We start from the raw sequence: 23,224 nt of genomic DNA, 5'->3' as shown, positions 1-23,224 counted from the left end.
ACACCAGCAAAGCAGTGTGACGCTATAGTTTGGTACATCTATTGGGGGAATGTGGAAAGAGGGGCATGGGTATGCTGCTCTAGGCCATTGGCAGCCAGCCAGTCACAGGCAGAGTGGCCTTTTGCCTTCTCTTGGATCACTGTGTCACATTTGCTTGAGTCACAATCTTTGCTCAGACTGGGTCACAGACGCCTATTCTTCAGGGACAATGCAGAAAATATCTTATACTTTCATCAGCGGTGGAAAGAGTACTAAAGAAACGTCACGCAAGCGAAATACTGTAACCTAACCTCTTTTAAACCTTAGGACTCGTATGTGAGTCAACGCTACGGTTCTCACTCTCATTTCCACATGTTAACTTAACAGTAGTTGCTGAAACTTTATAGCATTTACTGAATGATAAGTCTTTGAGGGTTAATAACACAACAGTAAGCCTAAGGTTCAAGAGGTTTATGAGAGTCTACTTCAGTAGAAGTGAACATACTTACACATGGCACATTTTAAAGCAGCCACTGTGCTTAATGAGTTTACGGCAAGAAAACATTGTTTAAAAACATACCATTCACTGTCCAACCCGTACAGTCCATATTTGGGAGATCAACTGCAAAACAGCCCGTTCTCTATTCATTGCTTTTCGATGACAAATGAAAGATCCATCTATTCAGCCCACAGCGGTTAAGCTCCACTCAGACACACTAAAGATCCTATTGTTTTAGCCTGGACTGTAATCTGAATTAGTCACTAGACAGCGCAGCCAATCATAAACACCGTAAGTGAACCTTAGTGTTACAAATGAAACAAGAAAATTAGATAACAATACAGGATACAGCCTCCTGCAGGTCCAAATGTCACAGCCGAGTCTGGACTATGGGAGAATGTCAGGCTGAGCATTATAAAACAATTAAATAAAAAGAATGATTTTAAGGTGTGATTGTAACTGGAGCTAAACCTGCCAGAACATGGTATCCTACTACTTAATGAACCTCCACATCAAGTAAAGAACTTAAAGAACCCTTGAATTTGGTATAGAACTTAGTATATTTTTAAGTATTTTCATTTGTTCTTTGGTTGAGGTGAAACATGCTCAGATGTTGTTTTAACCTCTATTTACAACCCTGTTTTTTTCCCTAAAAAAGAATAACTGATTAAATAAAAAAAAAAGAAACGATTTTTGCCTTCTTTTATTGGTGGATTTCTGCCACTAAAACAGTTTTGTACTTTAATTATCATTTCTGCCTCTTAACAAACAGTGTTTGTGTCCTCTCTAGTGGATAGAGCAGACTTTGAAGAGAAAAAAATAGTAAAAGCCGGTTGGCTAGCCTTAGCTTTTGGCCTTGTGCGGATTCCTGTTTGCTTCCCCTGCTTTCACAGTACATCACACAAGTTTGAGCTCCCCTTCTGCAGATTTTGGGGGCATAAATATTACGAGTCAAGGCTGTTACAAAACAGTTTTGGGGTTTTGCAATTGGTCACTTTTACAGCTCTATTTTGGTTTGTAGGACTTTCTTTTAAAGGAGCTAAGAACAGTGTTTGAGATTCACAGTATGTCAGGTCCATGTACTGAACTCTCATAATTCAACTATAGCAAGTTGAATATAGTTGAATTATGAGAGGGGCATTGCACTGCACTAACACTACCCTGTACACATTAACAGGGACAGAGTCAATCACAATCTCTATTTTAGGAAAACTTTACTGCTGCCTCACTAAAATATGACCTTATATTGTCATGTAGGCTAGCATAGTTAGTTAGCACATTAAATGTACTAGCTGAAGTATTTCCATTACTTTTGGATTTGAGCTTATACAAACTAGCTAAGGATATTTCCTGAGTAAACAGTAACATACTTTTGAAAGTCGCTCTGGATAAGAGTGCAAAGCTAAATGCTTTACATGTAAATTTAACATCCAAAATGTGCTATTGTTATGCACTATAATTGTACATGTTGTTGGATTTTCCAGTACAAATCGCTCTGGGGGCACTGTGTGATGGTGGGAGTCAATGCCTGTGGGTCAGAAGTGGTATTGAATAAATAAATAAATCTATTTATATATCTATCTATCTCTGCAGAAGGTTGGCTGTCAGGTTGACCTGACTTTTAGCTTTGGACAGGATATGTAATGGCAGACCTACTGGCTATCACTGGCCTATTACTTGGAAAGCCTCTGAGGATAATGATGTTTTGTATTTGCATGATTTGCGTTTGATTGATAAGGTGGGAATGGAACAAAAGAGAGGAACAAAATGTTCCCATATTCTCCACTCCAAACATAAAAGACTTGTTCTGACAATAACTCAAGGTTGATGGCTCTGAAACACCTCTTACAAATCCAGCGAGTGTTTGTGTGGAGAGAGAGAGAGAGAGAGAGAGAGAGAGAGAGAGAGAGAGAGAGAGATAGATATCTCCAAAAAAAAAAAAAAAAACAGTGAAAAATCAGACACTGAGGGCGAATTAAATGGACCTGTGAAATTGAAGTATTCTTAGATTATACGTGAAGAGACTATGTTCTAGGAATCTGCTGGGAAATAATGGTCACCCTCCTCATCTCATATATTTGTCAACAGTGGCAAGCACGAGAGAGGCTGATATTTATTTTTTTATTTTTTATATTTTTTTATTATTTTCTGGGACGGTTTTGCCCAGAGCTGCCTAAAACGAACTGAAATGGCGTGATCCTCAAGAAGAATTGAACCATTCCCGTTCAAGCTGTGCTGAGTCAAACTGGACCACAGCGAACCGAAAGACTGCTCTAAAGTAAATGAAGCAATTAGCTTTGAGATCCTTCTGTCAATAAGCTGGTCATTAAGCTTTCACAGCTTGTAGCAAATGTAGCCCATCATCTGGAACAATCTTTGTATTCGTGTTATTGTTACCATGACCCTGGGCCTGCTATTGTTAGGCATTTTCTTTTTTAGTGACTCATGATTAATCAAATCAAGCCAGGAGCTGCAATCAGGCCCAAGACTATGTAGTAATCATGCCACCAGTGTTTGAGCAGAACTGAGAGCAACAGGCAGCTACTACGCTCTCGGCATACCTCAGTTTCTATGATCTACAGCAAATTGCCTCAGAACTGTTTTGATTAAGGGATGGAGCATTCATGCACTCAGATGAACTCTGTATGTGTAATAGTTAAAAATAATAATAATAATAAAAAAAAATCTTTATTTGTGGATAAATGGATTTTTGACTTTCCTGATTACACTGTAATATTTGTATGGTCTTAAATTTAAAAGTAAGCACTTTGTAAAAACAGAAATGTAAGATTCACACCGCTTGCGTTTTGTTCATAAAATAACACGCTAACATAAATTGCTACAAATGTATGCCTGCATATATGTGTAAAGTGTGGTTACGCATTCTGAGTACATGTGAGTATCTGTCAGTTCAAAGTTAGCAGCAAAACTTTTCCAATTTAACATGTTTAACACTTATATTAACGATATATTAAGTTAGGTGCGTCTAAACCCAACTAATAGTGTAAAGATTGTGTGTAGGTTCACCTGCCTTATTATTCAATGTTACCATTGTTATTAACCCAGGGTTGGAGAAATTGCTAAACACGCTCAGTGTGTTTTTACTGTTACTGTTGGATATATTTATAATAATTTATTATGTAATTCACCCAGTCAAATTCTTGAATTTCAACACTGGGGTTTACCACATGCAGTAATAGTTAGTAAAAAAAATACTATGAGAGCAGTTGTTAAATTCTTATAATTGTATAATCTCTAATCGTATCATTTACTAAATAAAATCCTTTATCCGTATGTGATAATACATAGAACTGGTTATACGTGTAATCAATTGCACATTCAAAATGAATAGTTATACCATGCCAAGCCTCATGTACATTAAACCAATTAACCCAAGCATAATATTGTGTAGGTCCCCCTCCTGCTGACAAAACAGCTCTGACACATTGAAGGTCATAGATCACACCATAAAGGCCCTGGGAGCCCATGTTTTGAAGATGGCCTGACCCAGTTGTCTAGCCTTCACATTTTGGCCCTTGTCGAAGTGGCTCAGATCTTTATGATTACCCATTTTTCCTGCTTAAACACATCACCTTCTTAAAAACTGTTCACACCACCCCACCCCCAGCAGGTGCCACTGTAATGGTCAGTGATTTAAATGTTATGGCTGATCTGTGAATATGATATGTATAGACACCTGTGAGAACCTAATCTGTACCTGGAATTTATCACAAATTCCAGTGGTAGATCTCATGCACACCTGCAATAGAAGCCATTTGGTTGAACCTAATGAAATGACACCAGAACATCCAATGAGTTGAGTCAGTTTTTCTCTTTTTTTTTTTGGAAATAAAAGGATTCATATGTTTATAATTAGTTTGATATACACTAATATATTTTACAATGTTTACTTTATAAGCTATTTTCACATGTTTTATTAAATATGTTTAGTATTTTGGGAAGCACATGAGTTTATTGATTTATAAATCGCATACTGTAATTCTAGAATTGAGTTTCCAATTATTTATGCCATGAGATTTGAGCACCCCTTTTAAAATACAAGTATTTCTGTATATTATTTTGTATTAATTGTATCTATTAACTTAATTCTTCATGTCATACAGCTGAAGAAAGATCTACAACTCTGGGCTGAGTTACCAGAAAGCATCTCAATACAAAAAAATTTTTAAATGGTCAAGCAAATATAACACAAAACATTCACTCTACCAGTTAAAATTATTCTAACACTTAATAGATGCATTTGGGAAACTGAGCCCAGTTCTTCATTCTACTTTTAAAATTTTACAGTTTTCAACTGATTGTTTAAAGTTGCCTGATACATTACAATCATTAAAATTCCAATTGCCAAACATCGCAAAGGAAAAAGTATTCGAAATAAATAAAGGCCTTTGAGACGCAGACTGCTGCAAACAGTCTATCTACTTACTACAGTATGCCTCCCTCTGTGACACATCTGTCTCTCCTCACACAAACACACAATAGCATCATTGTGGCAGACAGGATGCTGTGGCCATCACCCTTCTATGGAAGGTAGTCTGAGGAGTACATTAACCTTAAAATTACTCTGAGTGGAACACAATGTTCAAAAGCATTTCTGAATTATATATGAGGAGTAGCCCTCATAAATGAGGTGATCGCACTACCGTTCTCACCTATACACAGCTCTTACTGTTTCACCTGCTGCCATTACACTGTACATTAGAGATATTTAAATGCAATGGTAAAACAGGGGTGCCCAACTCTTAAGCCTTTGGTCCTCCGAGTACAGCGAGTGCAGCAATCTCCCTGCTTAAACATGCATTATTCAACGGCCTGACTGGTTGATTTGTTAGACCAAGCAAATATCCCCAATAGAAACTCCACTGGCCTCCAGCTTACTTTACTAATCTTTAAACTCTAAAGTAGTGATCACCAGCCCTCCTCCTGACTTTCTACCATCCTCCAACCTTTTAAGTCTGGAGTTTATGGCACAAGGGAGCCCTCACTAACCCCTTAAATCTTTATTGGGCACCTTATGCAGATACTGATGACCATTGATGAAAAAAATATCTAATTTCTTATCAAGACACCTTACCTTTTAACCTCCATCAGCTCACAACTCACAGTCCTGACATCTGTTAATCCCTCTCTTATTCACAATGTAGCTCATCCAGGGTAACTGCTTTCAAGCGGATCCTTCACAACCTGTTGTGAGTTCAAATAATATACAAAAATATACAATTATATATTTTTTAATGAACAAAGTTCGTATCTGAGGTTTACCTCATGACAATAGAACAGAAGATGCAAGGCTAACACTGCTAACAAAGACTGGATTTAGACTGTCACCAATCTCATCTGTGTAAACACACACCCAGAAGGGTCTCTCAGCAGAAGGGTCTCTCAGCAGACTCAAAACACATTCAGCTTCATATGTTTGATGCAGACACAGAACATGACTTACTGTAGTCCATGAACACTAACACTAATAAACTTCTCCACAGAGCTGATAATAAAACAAAACAATAAGCCTATATATTAGATCATAAATTCGATTCCTGCAGCAAATAAATAAACATCTTGCTGTGTATTTACAGAGATGAGATTGGTGACAGTCCAAGTCCAGTGTTTGTTAGCAGTTTTAGCCTAGCATTTCTCATTTTAAACTAAACACAGTACACAACAGATATCAAACATGTCTTGGCCTCTCCTAAATCACATAAATAATTATTTTAAATGTGACAGCGGACATAAATCTCTATAAACATTTACAAAGGCTTATTCCAACAAGCGTCAGCTGTAATAAAGGCTGTGTTTTGCTCATTGTAATATCACTGTATTATGATTCAGCGTTATGAAGGAATCCCTACAGTACAGTGATCCAAACTGCCAATGCATGTCGAAAAAAAGGGGTGCTCTGGGATCAGTGAGACCCTTTTATTTGGCCAACACTTATGGCCTCTATGCCCAAAGAATAGCCCTGCCAGTTTGTACAGAAGTCCCTGTAGTTATTGAATAGTCCACCTAAGTGTGTGTGTGTGTGTGTGTGTGTGTGTGGGGGATAAGCCCTGGAGTGTTGAGGGGTTCATGTTAGATAATAGTGGGTAAAATACCATTAGCAACCAACTTGCTTGTGACTTTCAAATATTCATATTTATATTCACAGCAGCCTTCAGGATACAGTAGTTACACCACTGCCTTCAATCCAAGCCTCATTCAGCTGACCGTGCACTTCTAAAGGCAGTAGATAAATGGATCAAGACGGGTCTGATTAGGGCTGGAGTTCAAATCTGCACAAAACTGGACCTAAACATGTCCGTTATGGGCCTCCACTTCTATTATTCTTTTAATTTTTTTCAATCAAGTACAAGTTATACTTATTAAAACAGTCAGCTGACTTGCTGTTAAGTTGCAGGTGCTTGTTTTCTGTAGCACTGTAGCCTGTAGAGACTCTCCTCACTCTCATAGCTCATGCCTGTAGCGGTTATTGATTCATCATTAGCTGTAACCCAGTAATAACTCGTAATTATTGAATAATAAGCCGAGCACAACAGGTGTGAAGCAGATGATGTGAGCCACAGCTCAGATACAGAGTCACGACGGAGGGGCAGCACGTAAACAAGGCTGAGGTGAACCTGCCTCAGCCGTGACAGAGCCGCTATTTTGGTTCTGGAAACAGTTAAAAAAGGAGGAGTATCTGTACGTTTTGTGTGTGTGTGTGTGTGTGTGTGTGTGTGTGTGTGTGAGAGAGAGAGAGAGAGAGAGAGAGAATGTGTGTGTGTGTGTGTGTGTGTGTGTGGGGAGGGTCGTCTTGCTCACTTTGAAAGAGGCGAGCACGACACAGCACTCGTGATAGCACGTCGTCGGTTGAGCGGTGCTGTGGGTGTGTTTTGTGAGCTGCTCGCGTGAACCGCAGGTACCGGAGCGCGTGAAGGATGCAAACGGCGGGCGCCGCGCTGAGGGTCTTCTCTTTCATCGTCCAGGTAAAACGTCTCTCTGTGTGTGTGTGTGTGTGTGTGTGTGTGTGTGTGTGTGTGTGTGTTGACGTGTCTCCGCTGGTGTGTGAGTTGAGTTTAAGACTGTTAGTGATCACCTGAAGCGCGAGCGAGTTGAGCTCCTGAGGTAAGACGTGTGTGTCCGCGAGCCCCTCGGTTAACACCACAGGTTTGACGGTTGGATGGTTCGTTAAGGGGTGCACGCGCGCGAGCGCGTGTGTGTGTGTGTTTGTGTGTGTGCGCGCGCGTGACAGGTAGACTAAATATCAGTGTTTATCAGAAAAGGAAAAGGACGAGGAGACGAGCTGACAGGAAGCAGGTGTCACCTCTGAGAGGAACACACGGTCTTTAACGGCACGAAGGTGCTTCTCCATAGCAACGACTTCCCGCGTACCTGACATTATTCTCACGTGAGAGGGAGCGCTGTAGTTTACAGCTGTGGACGCCTCTGATTGGTCACGCTCATTAAGGTCACGCACTCCTAACAGCAGGCTGTAGAGCTGGATCTCCCTGTAGTCCCTGAGTCCTGAATGTGAACTGACAGTTAGCTTAACCCCCTGTTGTTGTTGTTGTTGTTGTTGTTTGGGTATTTTTTTTTTTATATATAAAAAATGATACATAATTACATGAATATGTAGAGATTATATTGAGAGTGTTTTAGTGTGAAATGCTCTGTTCTGGACAAACTCTAAAATGTATCTAGGCGTCCAAACCATTGAATGTCTCCCAGAGCCAACCCTACAGAAAGCTAGTACACCAAATGGTTAGGAAATGTGGTGCCTAATGCTTAAGACGCTGTTTTGCAATAATTCTAAACAAGCAGAGATAAACATTAATTTATATACAATGTTTTTTCAATTCTTTATTAAATTGTATAGCTCCTTATTTACTACGGATAGCTCAGAAGACATGTGTAGGTTCACTGGTTGTTTTGAATAGTGCCCCTGGAAGCCCCCAACTTCATCAGCCCAGAATTCCACACCAAACTGAATCATTTAATATCCCTGTGAGTTTATAGGGCACCGAGAGGTCAGATCAAAGTCAAAATCGTTTCTGCTACAGTGAAGTGAAAAGTGATGACAGCTTTCTTTCCATTCTGGCATGAGCAACCAAGCACCAAGGCTAGCTGGACACCCTCCTCAAAACTCAACCAAAGAATGACACTTGAAGTCTAGAGATCTTCCCAAAAGCACAACTGGTGCACCGGTGTTCTCTAGAAGGTGGACGGCTGGATGCTGGACAGAAAATGTTCTGAGGCGCTTTTATGGATAATGGAGTCACTGCGGTGAGTCAGAGATGCCGACGAGAAACCGATAAACAAAGCAAAGCATTGATGTAATCTGTTTCCTCAAGGTCAGTGAGAGGGGAGTCTGAAATAGTCTAGGATAGTATTATTATGTTGCGCAGGCAGCAGAAGCCATGACTTGATTAGAGAGAGACAGCAAACGTGTGCTGAAGAGAGGCGGTTGCATAACTGGGTTTAATGGGAAGCAGTAATGGCATATTGGTTTGTAGGAGGGAAGCAGAGGAATTGGCGTGTATCATTAACAGTCAAAGAGGCGGCGAGCTGAAAGTCACCATCATGTTGCAGCGGTCAAGTCATAAATTACATTACTGAATGAGAGCTCATGCTGTTGACACCATTTTCGAAATGCTACTCAGTTTTTTTTTGTGAGCGGAGCAGCGTGTGCTTTTGACTCTCCAATGTGTGAAATTGATACTCACCCCCTAAAGTCATTGTGAGGGCTGTGCTGTGTGAACAGCTGAGATCTATTATGAAAGGGCCCGTTGTGTTTGGAATATTACAGCCAGTGTTTTGAAAATATGACAAGTTCATAAGTGATGATGATCGCCCCCCCATCCATGTCCTTTCTCTTTGTTGAGCAGCATGTGGCCTGGTGTCCTCTGGAGATCTGAAGAGCCCTGATCCGCTCCACCGAGGGTTCGTTCTGCAGGAGGAGACCCCGGCTCTGCGAGAATTGGCATACCCTTAGTTGGACCAGCTGTCAAGAAAAGTGCATCTGTGGAAATCCAACTTTCTTTCTCGGAGAGGACCTCTCGCAGCCCCTCAGGAGGTGCTTTGATACCTCTACACACCCTGCAGTTTGAGGAAATGCACTTCACAGGACCGGTCATGTCGTTGAGAAGAACTTCAGCCTGAAAAAAAAAAAAGAGTCGGTTCTGTGAAATATGATTTTAAGGCCTGACGTTCGGAGACTTAATGACTGAGCTCTTACATGGTGTAAGATTACAGCAGAGAAACAAAGGCATTCGCGACTTGTCTGTCTTCTCAGCTGGATTGTGGAGGGCCTGAGCTTTATCAAGGACATAGTCATGGTGATGTCTCAGGGCACCTACACTTTCCTGGCGTGCTTCGCTGGATTCTGGCTGGTCTGGGCTCTCATTGTAATGGTTTGCTGCTTCTGCAGCTTTGTGCAGCGTAAACTGAAGCGCCGGCGTGAGCAGAGGTTGCGGGAGCAGTGTCTGCGGGCCCTGGAGATGGAACCCCTGGAGTGTGCGGCTGCAGGGTACCCTGCCAGAGAGACCCCTCAGTTTTGTCCGCCTCTTCAAATGATGTCTCCGCAAGTGCCGCTCACCCACGCCATTCCCCAGGCGAACTGGACTGCTCCGCAAGGTAGGCTTTATTTGTGAACCTTATGCGTTACATTGTATAACACTCAGATCTGATGAAACACAATGCAAAGCAAGTTCAGAAAGGTTCGGCTGCGTTGGCAGCAGAAGCCCTGACCCGATTAGAGAGACAAGAGGGCCAGACTTGTTGAAGGATTCCATTTGCAAGCGAAGACCTGCATCCTCTCCAGCAAATCACTGCACACTACTTTGAGACAAAATGAGGAGAACATGTCTCTTGCATAACACCACATTTATGGCATCCAGCTAGACATGGTAGGCTAAACCATAAAACGCTCATCCTTCTTTTTAGTCCTGTGCCTCAACAAGAGCGCTAAGCCTGAGGAGCGCTAAGCAAACATGAACATCTATCTAGTCTTGTTTGCTCATGTGGGGCATACAGGAGAAAACGTCCACACCTCACACGTTGCTGGCAGCCTGAACCAAATTCTTTCATGTATGACATGGTAACAGAGAACGGTGTGTGGGCAGAGAGTGGGCAGAGGAGTACATCAGTGAGCTAGCAGCAGCACTGAGAGAGCTAGGCTAATCATGTGCTCCTGCAGCCAGGCAGGCTGCCAGATACGAAGGATCCCGGGCCTGAGGCACAGAATGTCCCCTTTAAAGGAGGGCCAGACATACAGGACTGATGACCACACATTAAGACAGGGGCTGAATAAGAAGTCAATTCTTCAGCGAGTATAAATCAGGAAGAACACAATGGTTAAATGAAGCTTTCACAGTATCTCCAAGGTCCAGAACTGTGAAGTCGTGCTGTGATTTCGGCGAAAGCTAACAAAGAACTATGTGTGAATAATGCCCAGTGGAGACATTCTACATTAGAGAAGTAATCAGACATTGGCTATAGTTTCATTAGAACTGCCGAGAACATTAAGCCATATATGAAACTCTATATACTGAGACTGGCCAAATAGTCCTCCAGGATTCCCACAATGGGGCAGGTTTCTCTTGAGATGAAGCCGCAGCTGTTGTCACTCTGTCACAAGGGTTGTCTTTGAGTCCAGTTTGGGTTCAGTTTATGGGAGAGTACTGCTTCAGTACTGCCGGCCATCAATGCGTCAGCTGTCCAAGCCACACTTGTGCTAAGTGTTAAGGTCTGAGCCATTGCTAATGCTGAAAACAGTGTTATCAGATGAAGCCCTACTCATTTCACTATGCTTCACGTGAAAAGGCCATGTGCAGCCTTGGGATTGATACATGATTCAGATTTCACCTTGTATCTTTAGGGTTACGTTTCCATGACAACTTTGAGAGATTCAGGAGAAGGTACATTCCGTTACAGTGGCCTACACTCATTCAAGACTCAATATCCGAGGATTATCAAGGACAGATGGTCTATGCCTGTCAGTGGAGCATTAAGTAGAAGCCCTGCAATAGTGGCTTCACCACGTTTGAATCGAACCAGCTCTGTATGTAAGACTAGGTTGTGTTCAGCAGGTGTCAGGAACATTAAAAAACCAGAAAATAGCATTTGCGTTTCCAAATAAGAGTATAACGGCCAACAGCAATGCCTGTATGCCTGCCCAACTCCTACATAAGACTGAGTGTGCTGATGATGGAGGGGGGCCAGTATACAGAGTGGTAGCATTAGACTCAAAGGGTACATTTCGATCAGCCTTGCAAAAGCACAGTGGAAAGACAAAAACACTGCCTGAGCAATTAAGCTCACGCCTGACGCAGCCAAGCATTGGCCCATATTCTTATCTCTGCCCCCGATAAGGTGATTTATCACTTCCCTTCATAGGGGCAAATCTTATCTAGCTTTCATCTTGTTGGAGCGAACAGTGACCTTGCAGGGCAGATAAAACTACGCCAGACAATCTGCCTTTCATAGAAAAAGCCGAGCCCTCATTTATGGTTTCTAATTTGTTCTGATAACCCATTTTTACATATGGACATCTTATCCTTTAATAGATTTACGTCAGCATGTTGTTCCTCGTGTTTATAATATGTTTAACTAACAAGGAAATTGGTGCCTTCCTATATATACACCTCATTTATTGCGTCATTATAGACACTATAGACTTTGTCGGCATGGCACCTTTTATAGAGTTTGTAGTTGCGTGACATTTATTTAGTTGGAAACCCTTTTATGTCATCATCTTGTAGTGACCCAGGATGGTAATGGGCTATTTTTCTCCACCATTCAGAAGGTTAAATTTGCCGCTGCGTGGTAGGTCAAAGTCTCGCTGCATACAGTTACTTAAATCATTGTGGCTGCTTAAATTATGGGTTTGTATTTCCATGAGTAAACTCAACAGGAGAGTTTCCCCAGACACCTTATCCTTGTGTAAGTATTGCCTAAATAATTGACCTGACTTTGAAGTATTTTGTTGTGATCATTGTTTCAGTGTCCTTTATCCTGTCTGTTCTGCTTAGTTAAAACGTTCTGTCTTCTGTTTCACCATAATTCCCCATTGATCCCAGTTCCTGCTGTCCCGCTTGACAATGACATCTGCGGGAAACCCCCTTGCTACGAGGAAGCGGTGTTGATGGAGGATCCTCCGCCTCCTTACAGCGAAGTTCTGGCAGATCCCAGAGGAGGAACCTACACTAAACCTGCGCCACGTTCCTCCAGGGAGCACCAGGAGTCAGAAACCAGAAAGATGGCGCCACCTGTGACAGTGTTCCCGGAACGTGGTTACTCCTCGCTCATCCGCCTGCCCTCCTCTGCCAGGCGCTGGGACTCGCTGGGACACCTGCTGTCCACCATGGACCTCAACCACAACAACCTGCCCGCAGAGCCCCAGGCCTCGGCCATCGCCACCATGCCTCGCGAGGGCCGGACTCACACGGACCTGGGCCTGCGGAGCCTCAGGGGCTTGGATCACAACTATGGACTGCCCACAGCCTTCCCCCTTCTTGGACGGAGTACGGCGGTGTGAAGCTCTGAAGGTTTGGGCCACTGTAAAGCACTTTATGAGGGGATTTTGATCATGGTGAGTCGGTACTGCTGTTCAGGAGACTCCGATTGTTGATCTGATCATGTTTTTGCTTTTTTTTTTTTGGTTCGGAGTCGAGACACAAAAAGACCTTAGCGGAAGACTCAAAGTCCTATTCCACTTTACCCCTCAATCTTGTGTCCGTATGAGAAGATTATACAACAGATGTATCGCTCCTGTTCTCTCGCTCCTCCTCTCTCTCTCTCTCTCCTGCGCTCTGTGGCATCCCTGCCTGATGCAGAGCAGCAGCTATTATGTGAGTGTTGTTGCCATGGCTCCCGGGAGCTGTCTGCAGCCCACCAACGCCTAGCCCCTCGCGGCCTCCTCTCTTCCTCTCTCTTCTTCTTGTCAGCCTCAAACTGATATAATATGAATGGCATTTGAAACCCTGTCTTTGTAAACTTGGTCTGGCACAGGGTCACAACAGAATATCCATGGTCGGTACTGTAGCCATATCATAGCCTGGGTGCCAGATTTTGCCAGTATGGTGGCTTATACCTTCGCTCTACAGTCTGAAATCAGCTTAAAGCAATAGCTTGGCAAAAGAACAATCAAATTTACATAGTTTTGCACAAACCCTAGATGCAGGTAATCAGCCAAGACATTTGTTGAGTCCAAATTATGTGTCTTAGTATAGTGCTGCAAGGCCCAACACTGCCAACAAACACTAGAATGCGACAGTTATCCAAATCTTCTCTGTAAATACATGCCTAAAACGTCTCTCGCCCTGTTCAAATGGCGTCAGGGTGCTCAATCGTGCAGCCTTGTCAGTGTAGTTTTTAGGAAAGGGATGCATGATGATATCAGAATCATGTAGATGATGGCTTTAAAAACTAGCAGACACTGATACTTTCAGCTTGCTTTTGAGCAGAAGCAGAAGGTTTAGATGATGCTGGAAACGGTCTCTAAAATACACTGTATGGACAAAAATATTAGGACACCTTCTCATTTATTGTTTTCTTCTAAAATCAAGGGTATTAAAAAAGAGTTTATCCAGCTTTTGTTGGAGTAACTGTCTCTGCTGTCCAGAGAAGGCCTTTGGCTATTGGATTTCTGAAGCATTCCTGTGAGGAGATGTTGGATTTTTACAACCCTACCTTTTCCCCCAAATCTTTAATTCTTTATTCCAGAGAACACAGTTCTTCCACTGCTCCACAGCTCAATGCCGGGTGGCTTTATACCCCTCTAGCCCACACCTGGCATTAGGCATGGTGCCAATTTGCACATCCCTGTCAGCAATGGGTGCAACTTAAAGTAGCTGAATGCATTCATTGGTAGGGGTGTCCACAAACATTTGGACATAGAGGTTATCTGCATTGGATTAATTAGACTAAATTTATAACCCTCTAAAAAGTGTCATAGTTTCTCTGTAATGCTGATTCAGGTGAATTCCATCTGAATCATATATCGGAATCAACCAACAATTTCCAACAATTCCCAACAATTCCCATATTGGTATAGTATGACCAACCATATTGGGAATTGTGGATGATAAAAATCAACAAATTGTCTTGGTGTAGCTGAACACTGTGGCTAGCCATTGTACACCACTGGTGTTGTTCCGAACTTTGTCTTCCCCACAGAATTTGACTTCCCTTCTGTTGCACGTAAAATACCTAAGAAAGGCATTTGGACGCAAATGGCGCCCCCAGCGCTCAGCTATGCAGGGAAGGTTTGTTCATTTTTATCGTTTAAACCACATCCCTGAGTCTGTGTGGCCTTAATTAAGACTGAATGCAATCTGGGCAGGTTGTGCGAATTGACATTGACATTGATATTGAGTTGCTAATGATCTAGTGTTGTGTTTGTTAGCGGTGTTAGCCATGCAGGTTACTGTGTAGGACTGTCCACTCCATCACACTGTAATTCATGGTTATCAATCTAAGGTCCTTCAGAGACCAGTTCTCTCCTTCAAGCACAGGTCTTGTCAGCTCTAGTCCTGGGGAGCCACTACCTCTCCACCCACCCATCCATCTTCATCTTATCCACTTCTTCCTGATCAGGGTCGCAGTAGGTCTGGAGCCTACCCGGAATCATTGGATGCAAGGAAGGAATACCCCCAAGACAGCGTGCCAGTCCATCGCAGGGTCCCATTGCCTTTCATAGATTCAAATTTCCCCTGCCCCAACACATCCAATGGCACTTATGGAGAGCTTGATAATTACCTGATGAGCTGGTGTGTTGTCATGAGAGCTGCGCCAGGGAACACTCCTGACCCTGGAGCTGGAGTTGAGAACCAGTGTTCTAGCACACCAAATTCAACTTATACAGGTTTTGCTAATTAGCTGATGAGTTGAATCAGTTGTGTTGAATGAGCTAGAGCCCGTAATGAGGTACGATGCTTTCTGACTGTAAAGCTGCAGGTAAGCCTGTATACTGGCACTGTCTTGTCTCCCAGGCTAGCTACATCATGCTGCTCAGTTGTACAAAATGTACTTTATAAACTGTGAAAAATGTCACCTTGCTGCTTTGTCAAGGTTAACGTCATGAAATACAGAACTCTGCACAAGTTTTTTTGTTTTTTTTTTCTCCCTGGAAGGATCTGGACCTTTTTTTTTTAAGTTAAAGCTTTCACCAGAGTAATTGCCTGCCGTACTAGAAGATGTTCTGAAACTGCCTGGTAATTACAATTTGATAACCGTCTGGTGTCTTCATTTGCTTGGAATGTCTCCCACAGCTTTTAATTCATTACTCAATGCGGGTACAGGGGGAGACAGTCGTATTTTTCATTTTTAATATTTTCAGTTCTGAGTGAATATCAGTATCTCCGTCTTGACGGACTTCTCTGCCTGTTTGAAAACTTTTATAATGGTGCAGTTTTTCATCTCCCTTTATTTCGTTCCAGACTGATAAGTCCATTAGTGAACCTCTCTTAAATAATGTGAATTCAAATCCATGGGCATTTCCTTTCAGACGTGGCATGCTTTTATGAAAAATGACATATGACATAAGCTGCATACGGACTGAACTCTGCTGACCAAATTCATTTGCGGTGGCCGAGGTTTTCATGCTATATTACTATGTTGTTGACATTTTACATCTTACAACTTTTTTGTTATGGTATTCTCTAATTGCTGCCCTTTACATTGTGTGAACATTTCATGATGGATTGACCACTAGAAATGATACAGAATTACATGGAATGCATTTTTACTCCATTGATTTCCATTAAAGTTAAGAACATTTCATGCTTCTCCTTTAAGGTTAGCATTACTAAGACTTTACTGAGGCTTTGTTACGACAGTGGCGAGGCATAGGGGGACAATTATATTTAAATAGCTTAGTAAGGCATGGGAACAAGATAATTAAGTCATGGTCATGGTTTAGTAAGGCATGGGAATGAGGTAATTAAGTAATGGCCACAACTTAGTAAAGCATGGGAACAAGATAAATAACTTATCGCCACAGCTTAGTAAGGTGTAGGCCTGTGGGAACATTGCCTTGTAATTTGTGGGAACTAAATAATTAGTAGGTGTAGGAATGAGATAATTAAGTAATGACTACAGCATAATAAAGCGTGGGAACAAGATAATTAAGTCAGGGCCATGGCTTAGTAAGGCATGAGAATGAGAACTTAGTAAGAAGAGATATTGTTCCCATGACTTACTAAGTTTTGGCTATGATTTAATTATCTTGTTCCCACACCTTACTTATATCATGGCCACGACTTAGGAGGTTGTTCCCATGCCTTACTAAATTGTGACCATTACTTCATTTGATTTACGTGGGATGTCACTAGCAGTAGTTTTGTTCCATGCAGTAACTGGAGCTCACAAAGAAGTCAACAACCAAACCTGTGTTTTTGAAACTAACTCTAGGACTCTTTTACGTCACCAGTATTTGTTTTTTACTTGTTAAATTATGGTAATGGTATACATTACAGTGGTGTTTTTGAAAGCATAAGCACACTCATTGCCCAAACAAATGGTACCTACGACTTTTGCACAGCCCTGTACTTCATTATTAAGAGCGTGCACAGTCTCCCTGTTAGTTAGCGCAGTGGCAGATGTAGTTCGGAGGCTGTTTGGTCTCCCTTTCAAACGGTGCTCCTCTGTCTGAGTCACGGTAGCAAAAAATAAGGTTTGGTACTGCAGCCCACATTTCTTCAGTGTAGTGATTGCTGCATTGTTGAAAACCTCAATTTCATTTTGTCAGAGGCATCTTTTATTGCCATCGTTTGCCCATTATGTCTCCCTGCCCTCATATGACTCTCTCTACCTCACTCTTCCTAATGGCTGTCTTTGTTAACATCTCAGCACATGAATGTTGGCTTGATGCGTCCAATAGGCACTTTCGAATGACATTTGATTAGAGTGAGCTACGTTATGGAGGCCTGATCTAAATTACAAACAGCACTTAGTGGGGTAATTAAGCAGAGCGCATTTAATATAATGCTTTCAGAAAGGCTCGGAAAAATGTCTTTGCGGTTCCTGGCAACTAGGTGTTTTAACGTTGCCTCTGTGGCCAAAGTGCTAGAACGCAGTCTCTTATGATAGCAGTGGGAGACAAAGGCTATCCGGTATCTAGTATCCGTCTAGTCTTGCCGCATGCATGTATTTGAAGAGGATGAGCTCTTTGAAACAGTGTGCACGGACTATTGTATAACTTCGAATCTGTGTTCACGTGGAAAGTAAAAAGTGAGCCATTCCGTGTCTTAGTGGGTTGACTTGTGTCTCCAAATTGTGCCAGTGCCCTTGTTAAGGTAAAGGTGCACGTATTTGTCACTGTACTATGTACAGCGAAATGTGTCCTCAACATTTAACCCATCTGTGGTAGTGAACACACACACACACCCAGAGCGGTGGGCAGCCAACTCCAGTGCATGGGGAGCAGAGAGGGTTAAGGGCCTTGCTCAAAGGCTGCCCAACAGTGGCAGCTTGCTGAACCCGGGAATTGAACCCACAACCACTGAGCCACCACTGCCCACTTGTTGCAACATAAACTGGTCAATTTGCCAATTGCTGAGGACATGGCAGAAAAAGGCCATAACAAGCAAGGCCATGGTGTGAGGCTCCCTCTATGTTTCAAGGTAACTTCAATCCACTGATCATGTGTAGTAGTGTCGCTAAAAGGACTAGAAGGAGTGTATACGCTGCTCTCAGAAGAAATATTTTCACAGGCTTAAACAGTTAAATTGCTCGAAGACAATCAAAAGAATTGCCTCTTAAGTGCACCTCTATCTGAGTCAGTGCGAACACCGGCGTCCAACTCAATTCAAACAAATCATTATAATGACTGAAGGTGGAGTGGGAATTACAACACTGAGTATTCCTGTCCCACGCTGTTTTTTTTTCTTTCTTTTTGAATGCAGTCTGCTTGCTTGACGTGCTTCTATTTTTGCTCTCGTTTTGAAATAGTTTGCTCTGTATTTTCTTCTGTTTTAATTTCTTCCCCGTTCCAGAGCGAGGGAGAGGCAAAAGGCAGAGGTGTAAAGTGTCGTTTCTCTGCCAGCTTGTTGCTAAGCAACCAAAACAGAGCCCACTGAGTCTGTTTACATAGAATAATAAAAGTGAACAGCAGACGTCCACCCATCCACCCATCCACCCATCCATGCATCCAGCTCGCAGCCCTCTCACGTTCACCATCCTAAGTAAATAAATGAATGAACATTAGAACGCCTCACGCCTCCTGCTCTGAAGGTCCCACCTTCATCACTTTGCCATCCTTTTTCTTTCCCATTTTCATTGCAAACTTTGCTGGGAACTCCTCTCGCTTTTGTTCTGTCAGTCAGAAAATGTTTCATTGAGGATCTATGACTGTCATCCCTGGTGCATTTTAGAAGTCTAGGCACGCAGGCTCGAAGCTGTCCCTATGTGCTGAGATTGTAGTCGAAGTAGAAATGAGGACAGTCTTAGAGACCCAGAGGACCGGTTTGTACGACTTGTAGTACAAGCGGTACAGATAAGGACTGTCCAGTTAAGGATGAAATGGTTTGACTTAACTCCGAATATAGTTGAGGGATGGCCAAGGTACGAAGTGTTTGCCGTGTTTATGGTGGGCTGAGAGCTGAGAACTTCAAATATACACAATCAAAAAGGTATGTTACAAATTGAGACTTTAAAAGGAAGATTAGACATTTTATGGGATGTATTGTACATGTATATTGTGTTTCCTCATTGGGCGGGGGCCACTTTTCTGGGCAGCCCTGGTTTATGAGGTTTGCACATTAGATTTTGCACTGGAGGAAAAATAAAGGGACAAATACAGACATATAATTCAGACTTCAAGATGGTTTATCTGCAAGACTTCCTTTTTGTCGGTTTTTATTGGTAACAATGTGACATACAGTGTCAGAAACACAATGAGCAAGTCTGTTTGAGATTCTCAAAGAACTAGACAAGGTCTGAGATGAGTGTGTGATGGTTTAGGCCTGCAGTTTTTGCACAGTTCTAATTGGTGGAACAGGCATCCATTGCCTCGTAGCTCCAGTGCAAAGCTAAAGCACCATGCTTAGGAGACAAGACTTGACTACATTTGGGTTAAAGGGAAAACTGTGTAACATAAAAATTTAATGAAACTATTCCTTTAAATGAACAGCCTGTATGTTGACAGGCTGGCCGTTTCTTCCTTTCACATGAACTGTGAATGGCAAATTGTGAATGTACGCCATGCAATGTTTACATAGCTTGCAGAACTCTGTGCTAATTCATAGCTGCTATGTACTGATTACCATGTCTTTACGCAAGGAACCTTTTTTTTTTTTTTTTTTTTTTAGAAACGTACATTTGTTTATACATGGACTGGGCTGACTGATGTCGGCGGAATCTGCCTATATCCATAATAAAAAAATTTGGACGAGTGAACTAATTGGAGGGTTTTTGAAATCTTTTATTAACATACAGAAGCACAGCATGTCACAAAAGATCTTGTGCTTGTTCCAAAAACAGCAAGTGAGAAGCGGACGGAAAAAGGGAAGAGAAAAAATAATAATAAAAAAGAGAGAGATATTTCAGGAGTTGCTAAGCCTTGCTTCAGGGACAATGGGGGGAACTGTAGTAGTATAGCAGTAGTAATAGTAGCAATAGTAGTGGTAATAGTAGTCTCCTAGTAGTGTGAGAGGGGAAGAGAGAATAAGAATCACTACTAAGGAGGTTGGAGGGTGAAGAGTACATTAAAATCAAATGTCAAAAGGGCCTCGGTTACTGTTAAAGATGCGGGTCGGCTCCCCTCAACAGTCCACTTTCACGTAAAACATCCCGAATTAGAAATGTCTTAAGAACCCCCACCTCATCCAGGCCAATGCCATTATTTGTTGTACAGGTCGTAATCACATACATGTTAATCACCACAGTACTGCACTGACAGTACTGAAATTAGAAGTAGAGCTATTTACAAAACAATACTACATTGGTTTAGTATTATTGCTTGCTTTAACATTAACGAGAAAGAAAAAGAAACTTTGACTAAACATGAAACTGAGTCCTAGCATCTCTGTACTGACGTGTGCAACAGCGGTTGGAAATACAACAGTACGGAAGACTGATTACAGTCAAAGCGATGAAAGGGCAATGAGCAATAACAAAAGAAACAGGTGGTTCAAATCCGTGGAGATGTGTGATGTGTATGTTAGCAAAATTACTCGAGCTTGAGTTCATCTGTGCTGGGTCAGGGTTTGGAGTGAAGGAATTGAAGAAGTTTTTTCAACCTAATCTTTGTCTGCTGCATCCGTATTGCCCTGTCAACTTTCCCTAGCGTTTTCTGGTTGCCTGTAAAAGAGCAAATTATACAAACTTACAGTTTAAAGTATTTTTAACTGAAGCTTCTGGAAGTGTTTTGCCTAAACATTCAGCAACCGTCTATCGGCTTCTACTGTAAGAGTTGCAGGGATTACGATTTTATGCTCTACTCGGATGGATTCAAATTTACATGGGTCCTGTTTCTCAAGAGTTTCTCTGTCGAGCATGTTATTCTCTAAAATTATCCAGAATTATCTGTTTTTTTTTTTACAGAATATTCTGCAACTAAAATAAATTAGTCAAAAAAGGCCAAAAAGCGTTGAATAATTGAAAGTGAAAAGGTTAAATGATATATACTGAAAAATGATGTTTTTAATGACATGATCAAATTGCAATCAGTGTAGAATGAGGCTCTTTTTGCAAATGCAACAAAAGTCAGCCGTGTGGAAGCAAGTGTCAGAGAATGATCTTTACATTTTTTCACTAAGCTAAAATTCCGTCCAGATTCACATCTCTGTTTTTGCAGGCAGGTTTTTCTTCATGTTGGGGAAAAAAAGCTTTTCGGTCGCTGCTACATGCTGTATTTAGAGCACCTATCCAAGACTCTGCAGAAGATATTAAACTCTTTCCAAGTCACATGACTTTCCGTAATAAAAAACGCTCAGAATCACAAAACAAGAATGAAGTGAACTTGTTATTGGAACTTTGTTTCGCCCTAAACTGAAACTGATTGATTGGACGCAGTTGTTGTTAATGTAGTCATGTGACAATCATGTTGCCCAAAATTTGGGCATGAAACTTGCTCATCCTGTGGTGTTTTTTTTCACTAGTTTTATCACTAAGGATTTTTTCTCTCTGATTTACTGATCCAATACTAATGGGGCTAACTGTCTATGGTAATCATCTGTACAATAGAGATGCAGCAAAAGAGCTTTAGGCTGAAAAATGACGGCGTCTTCTTTTAGGATTAGCATCCACTGCCATTTACCATTTACTTCTTAATGAAAAAAAAAAGACTGATGGTCAAATTAGTAGGAAGCCTTTAAGGTACTTTCTAATGATGGTTAATGAGGGGTTAAATCAAGGTGGGAATGACCTCTCTTTGGATTTGGGAGCTAAAAAGTGAAAGTCGATATAAAATCAAAAACCCACAGTAAATTTTTACTCTCCTATAAAACCTTAGCACAAGATGTACACACACATACATACACACATAGATATGCACATATGAATATAACCAAATGCGCATTAAACAAAATTCCCCAATTGTGTCTTCTAAAATAGTTATTGCCTACGTTACTTGGCGAATTAATGCTAACGCTATTGCAAAACAAAAACCCCCAAAAAACAAAAACCATAATACCATGTTGTATACATTGTTTCATATGTAGTCAAAATATACATATGCCACCTGGTTCTAAGTCCTAAAGGTCTTCTATATCAACACAATAGTGTGAAAACATCAAGATATCCAAAACAATTGGCACGACACAAAAATAGTCTCAGATTTACCCCTTCTTTTAAGTTTACTTCTCTAAAAATAATCACTTAATTTGAATATAATGGCACCCACAAACCCAGGTCTCGCTAATCCTGACACACTCTATACAGTGTAAGATTGAGTCACACAGAATTAGAATTGGTAGACACTCTAATACAACGGACACTTTCAACCTGCCAGTGGTGCGTGCATGCATGTGTGTGTGTGTGTGTGTGTGTGTGTCTGCTCATTCTGATTCTATGTTTGAACAGTCCGAGACCGAAGACGACGTCAAAGCCAAGGCAGCTGTGGGCAGAAATTCCACCGTACATCTTTTGTGATTGAACCAGGCAAACAGACGCTCGTTACTAGCCTGAGCGGCTAAGAGGGGAAGTACTGCACTACCTTGGCCACAGGCTGGACAGGCTAGAGCTATGCGCCGTCGAGGGGTCATGTCCTTCGACGTTCAGACACGCGACTAAAAAAACAGGATGCTCTATCTGCTACTGGTCACACCTGTTAGGCACAGGGAGTCAATACAACACAGGTGAGCACTAAATACACACTGTGCTATAGTCTGCATAGCAAAAAAGAGAAAAGAAATAAATAAGAACACACATACAGCTCCTGCACGCTCTTGCTAACTAATCACGAGCGCTTAAACCCACTGGCATCTTTAACAATAACCCGTCCTTTTTTAGTGGCTAAGATTTTTTGTTTGTTTGTTTGTTTGTTTCCCTAAAACAACATACAGAGTTTTCTGATGCAAGACTTGTAATAACCTGTAACTTGTAAAAGTGTTTTTTTTTCTCCTTTTTTTTCTTCTTCTTCCTCAAAGACGTAGGGCACTCCCCTCTACCGCTCTTAATCGTCATCGTCCATCACGGGGTCAGTGTCCCAGCATGTGATGTCAATTTCTGTGAGAAGAAAAACAGTAGAGAAAAAAATCCAGACAGTCCGGTCAAACTGTGGTGGGATATACGCTTCAAATGAACCTGCAC

General features: G+C 41.7%; 2 protein-coding genes across 7 annotated transcripts in view; one reads left to right on the top strand and one right to left on the bottom strand.

Annotated features, from left to right (window-relative positions):
* Positions 1 to 7,226: 7,226 nt before the first annotated feature.
* On the top strand, positions 7,227 to 19,858 carry prr7 (proline rich 7 (synaptic)). Its single transcript, XM_072662261.1, has 3 exons — positions 7,227 to 7,461; positions 9,361 to 10,108; positions 12,553 to 19,858. Exons 2-3 carry the CDS (start codon positions 9,808 to 9,810, stop codon positions 13,008 to 13,010), a joined length of 759 nt encoding a protein of 252 aa, XP_072518362.1. The 5' UTR covers positions 7,227 to 7,461; positions 9,361 to 9,807; the 3' UTR covers positions 13,011 to 19,858.
* A 16-nt stretch (positions 19,859 to 19,874) lies between these two features.
* Positions 19,875 to 23,224, bottom strand: part of dbn1 (drebrin 1) — an 83,922-nt gene continuing 80,572 nt past the window's right edge. For all 6 annotated transcript variants that reach the window (XM_072662256.1, XM_072662260.1, XM_072662255.1 and 3 more), the window contains one exon: positions 19,875 to 23,140. In XM_072662256.1, the coding sequence (XP_072518357.1) occupies positions 23,088 to 23,140 (53 nt within the window). In that variant the 3' untranslated portion in view covers positions 19,875 to 23,087. The remainder of the gene's footprint in view (positions 23,141 to 23,224) is intronic.

The sequence above is a fragment of the Salminus brasiliensis genome, chromosome 18 (genome assembly GCF_030463535.1).
Source record: "Salminus brasiliensis chromosome 18, fSalBra1.hap2, whole genome shotgun sequence".
In the NCBI taxonomy this organism is placed as follows: Eukaryota; Metazoa; Chordata; class Actinopteri; order Characiformes; family Bryconidae; genus Salminus; species Salminus brasiliensis.
This window is presented reverse-complemented; position numbering and strand designations above follow the sequence as displayed.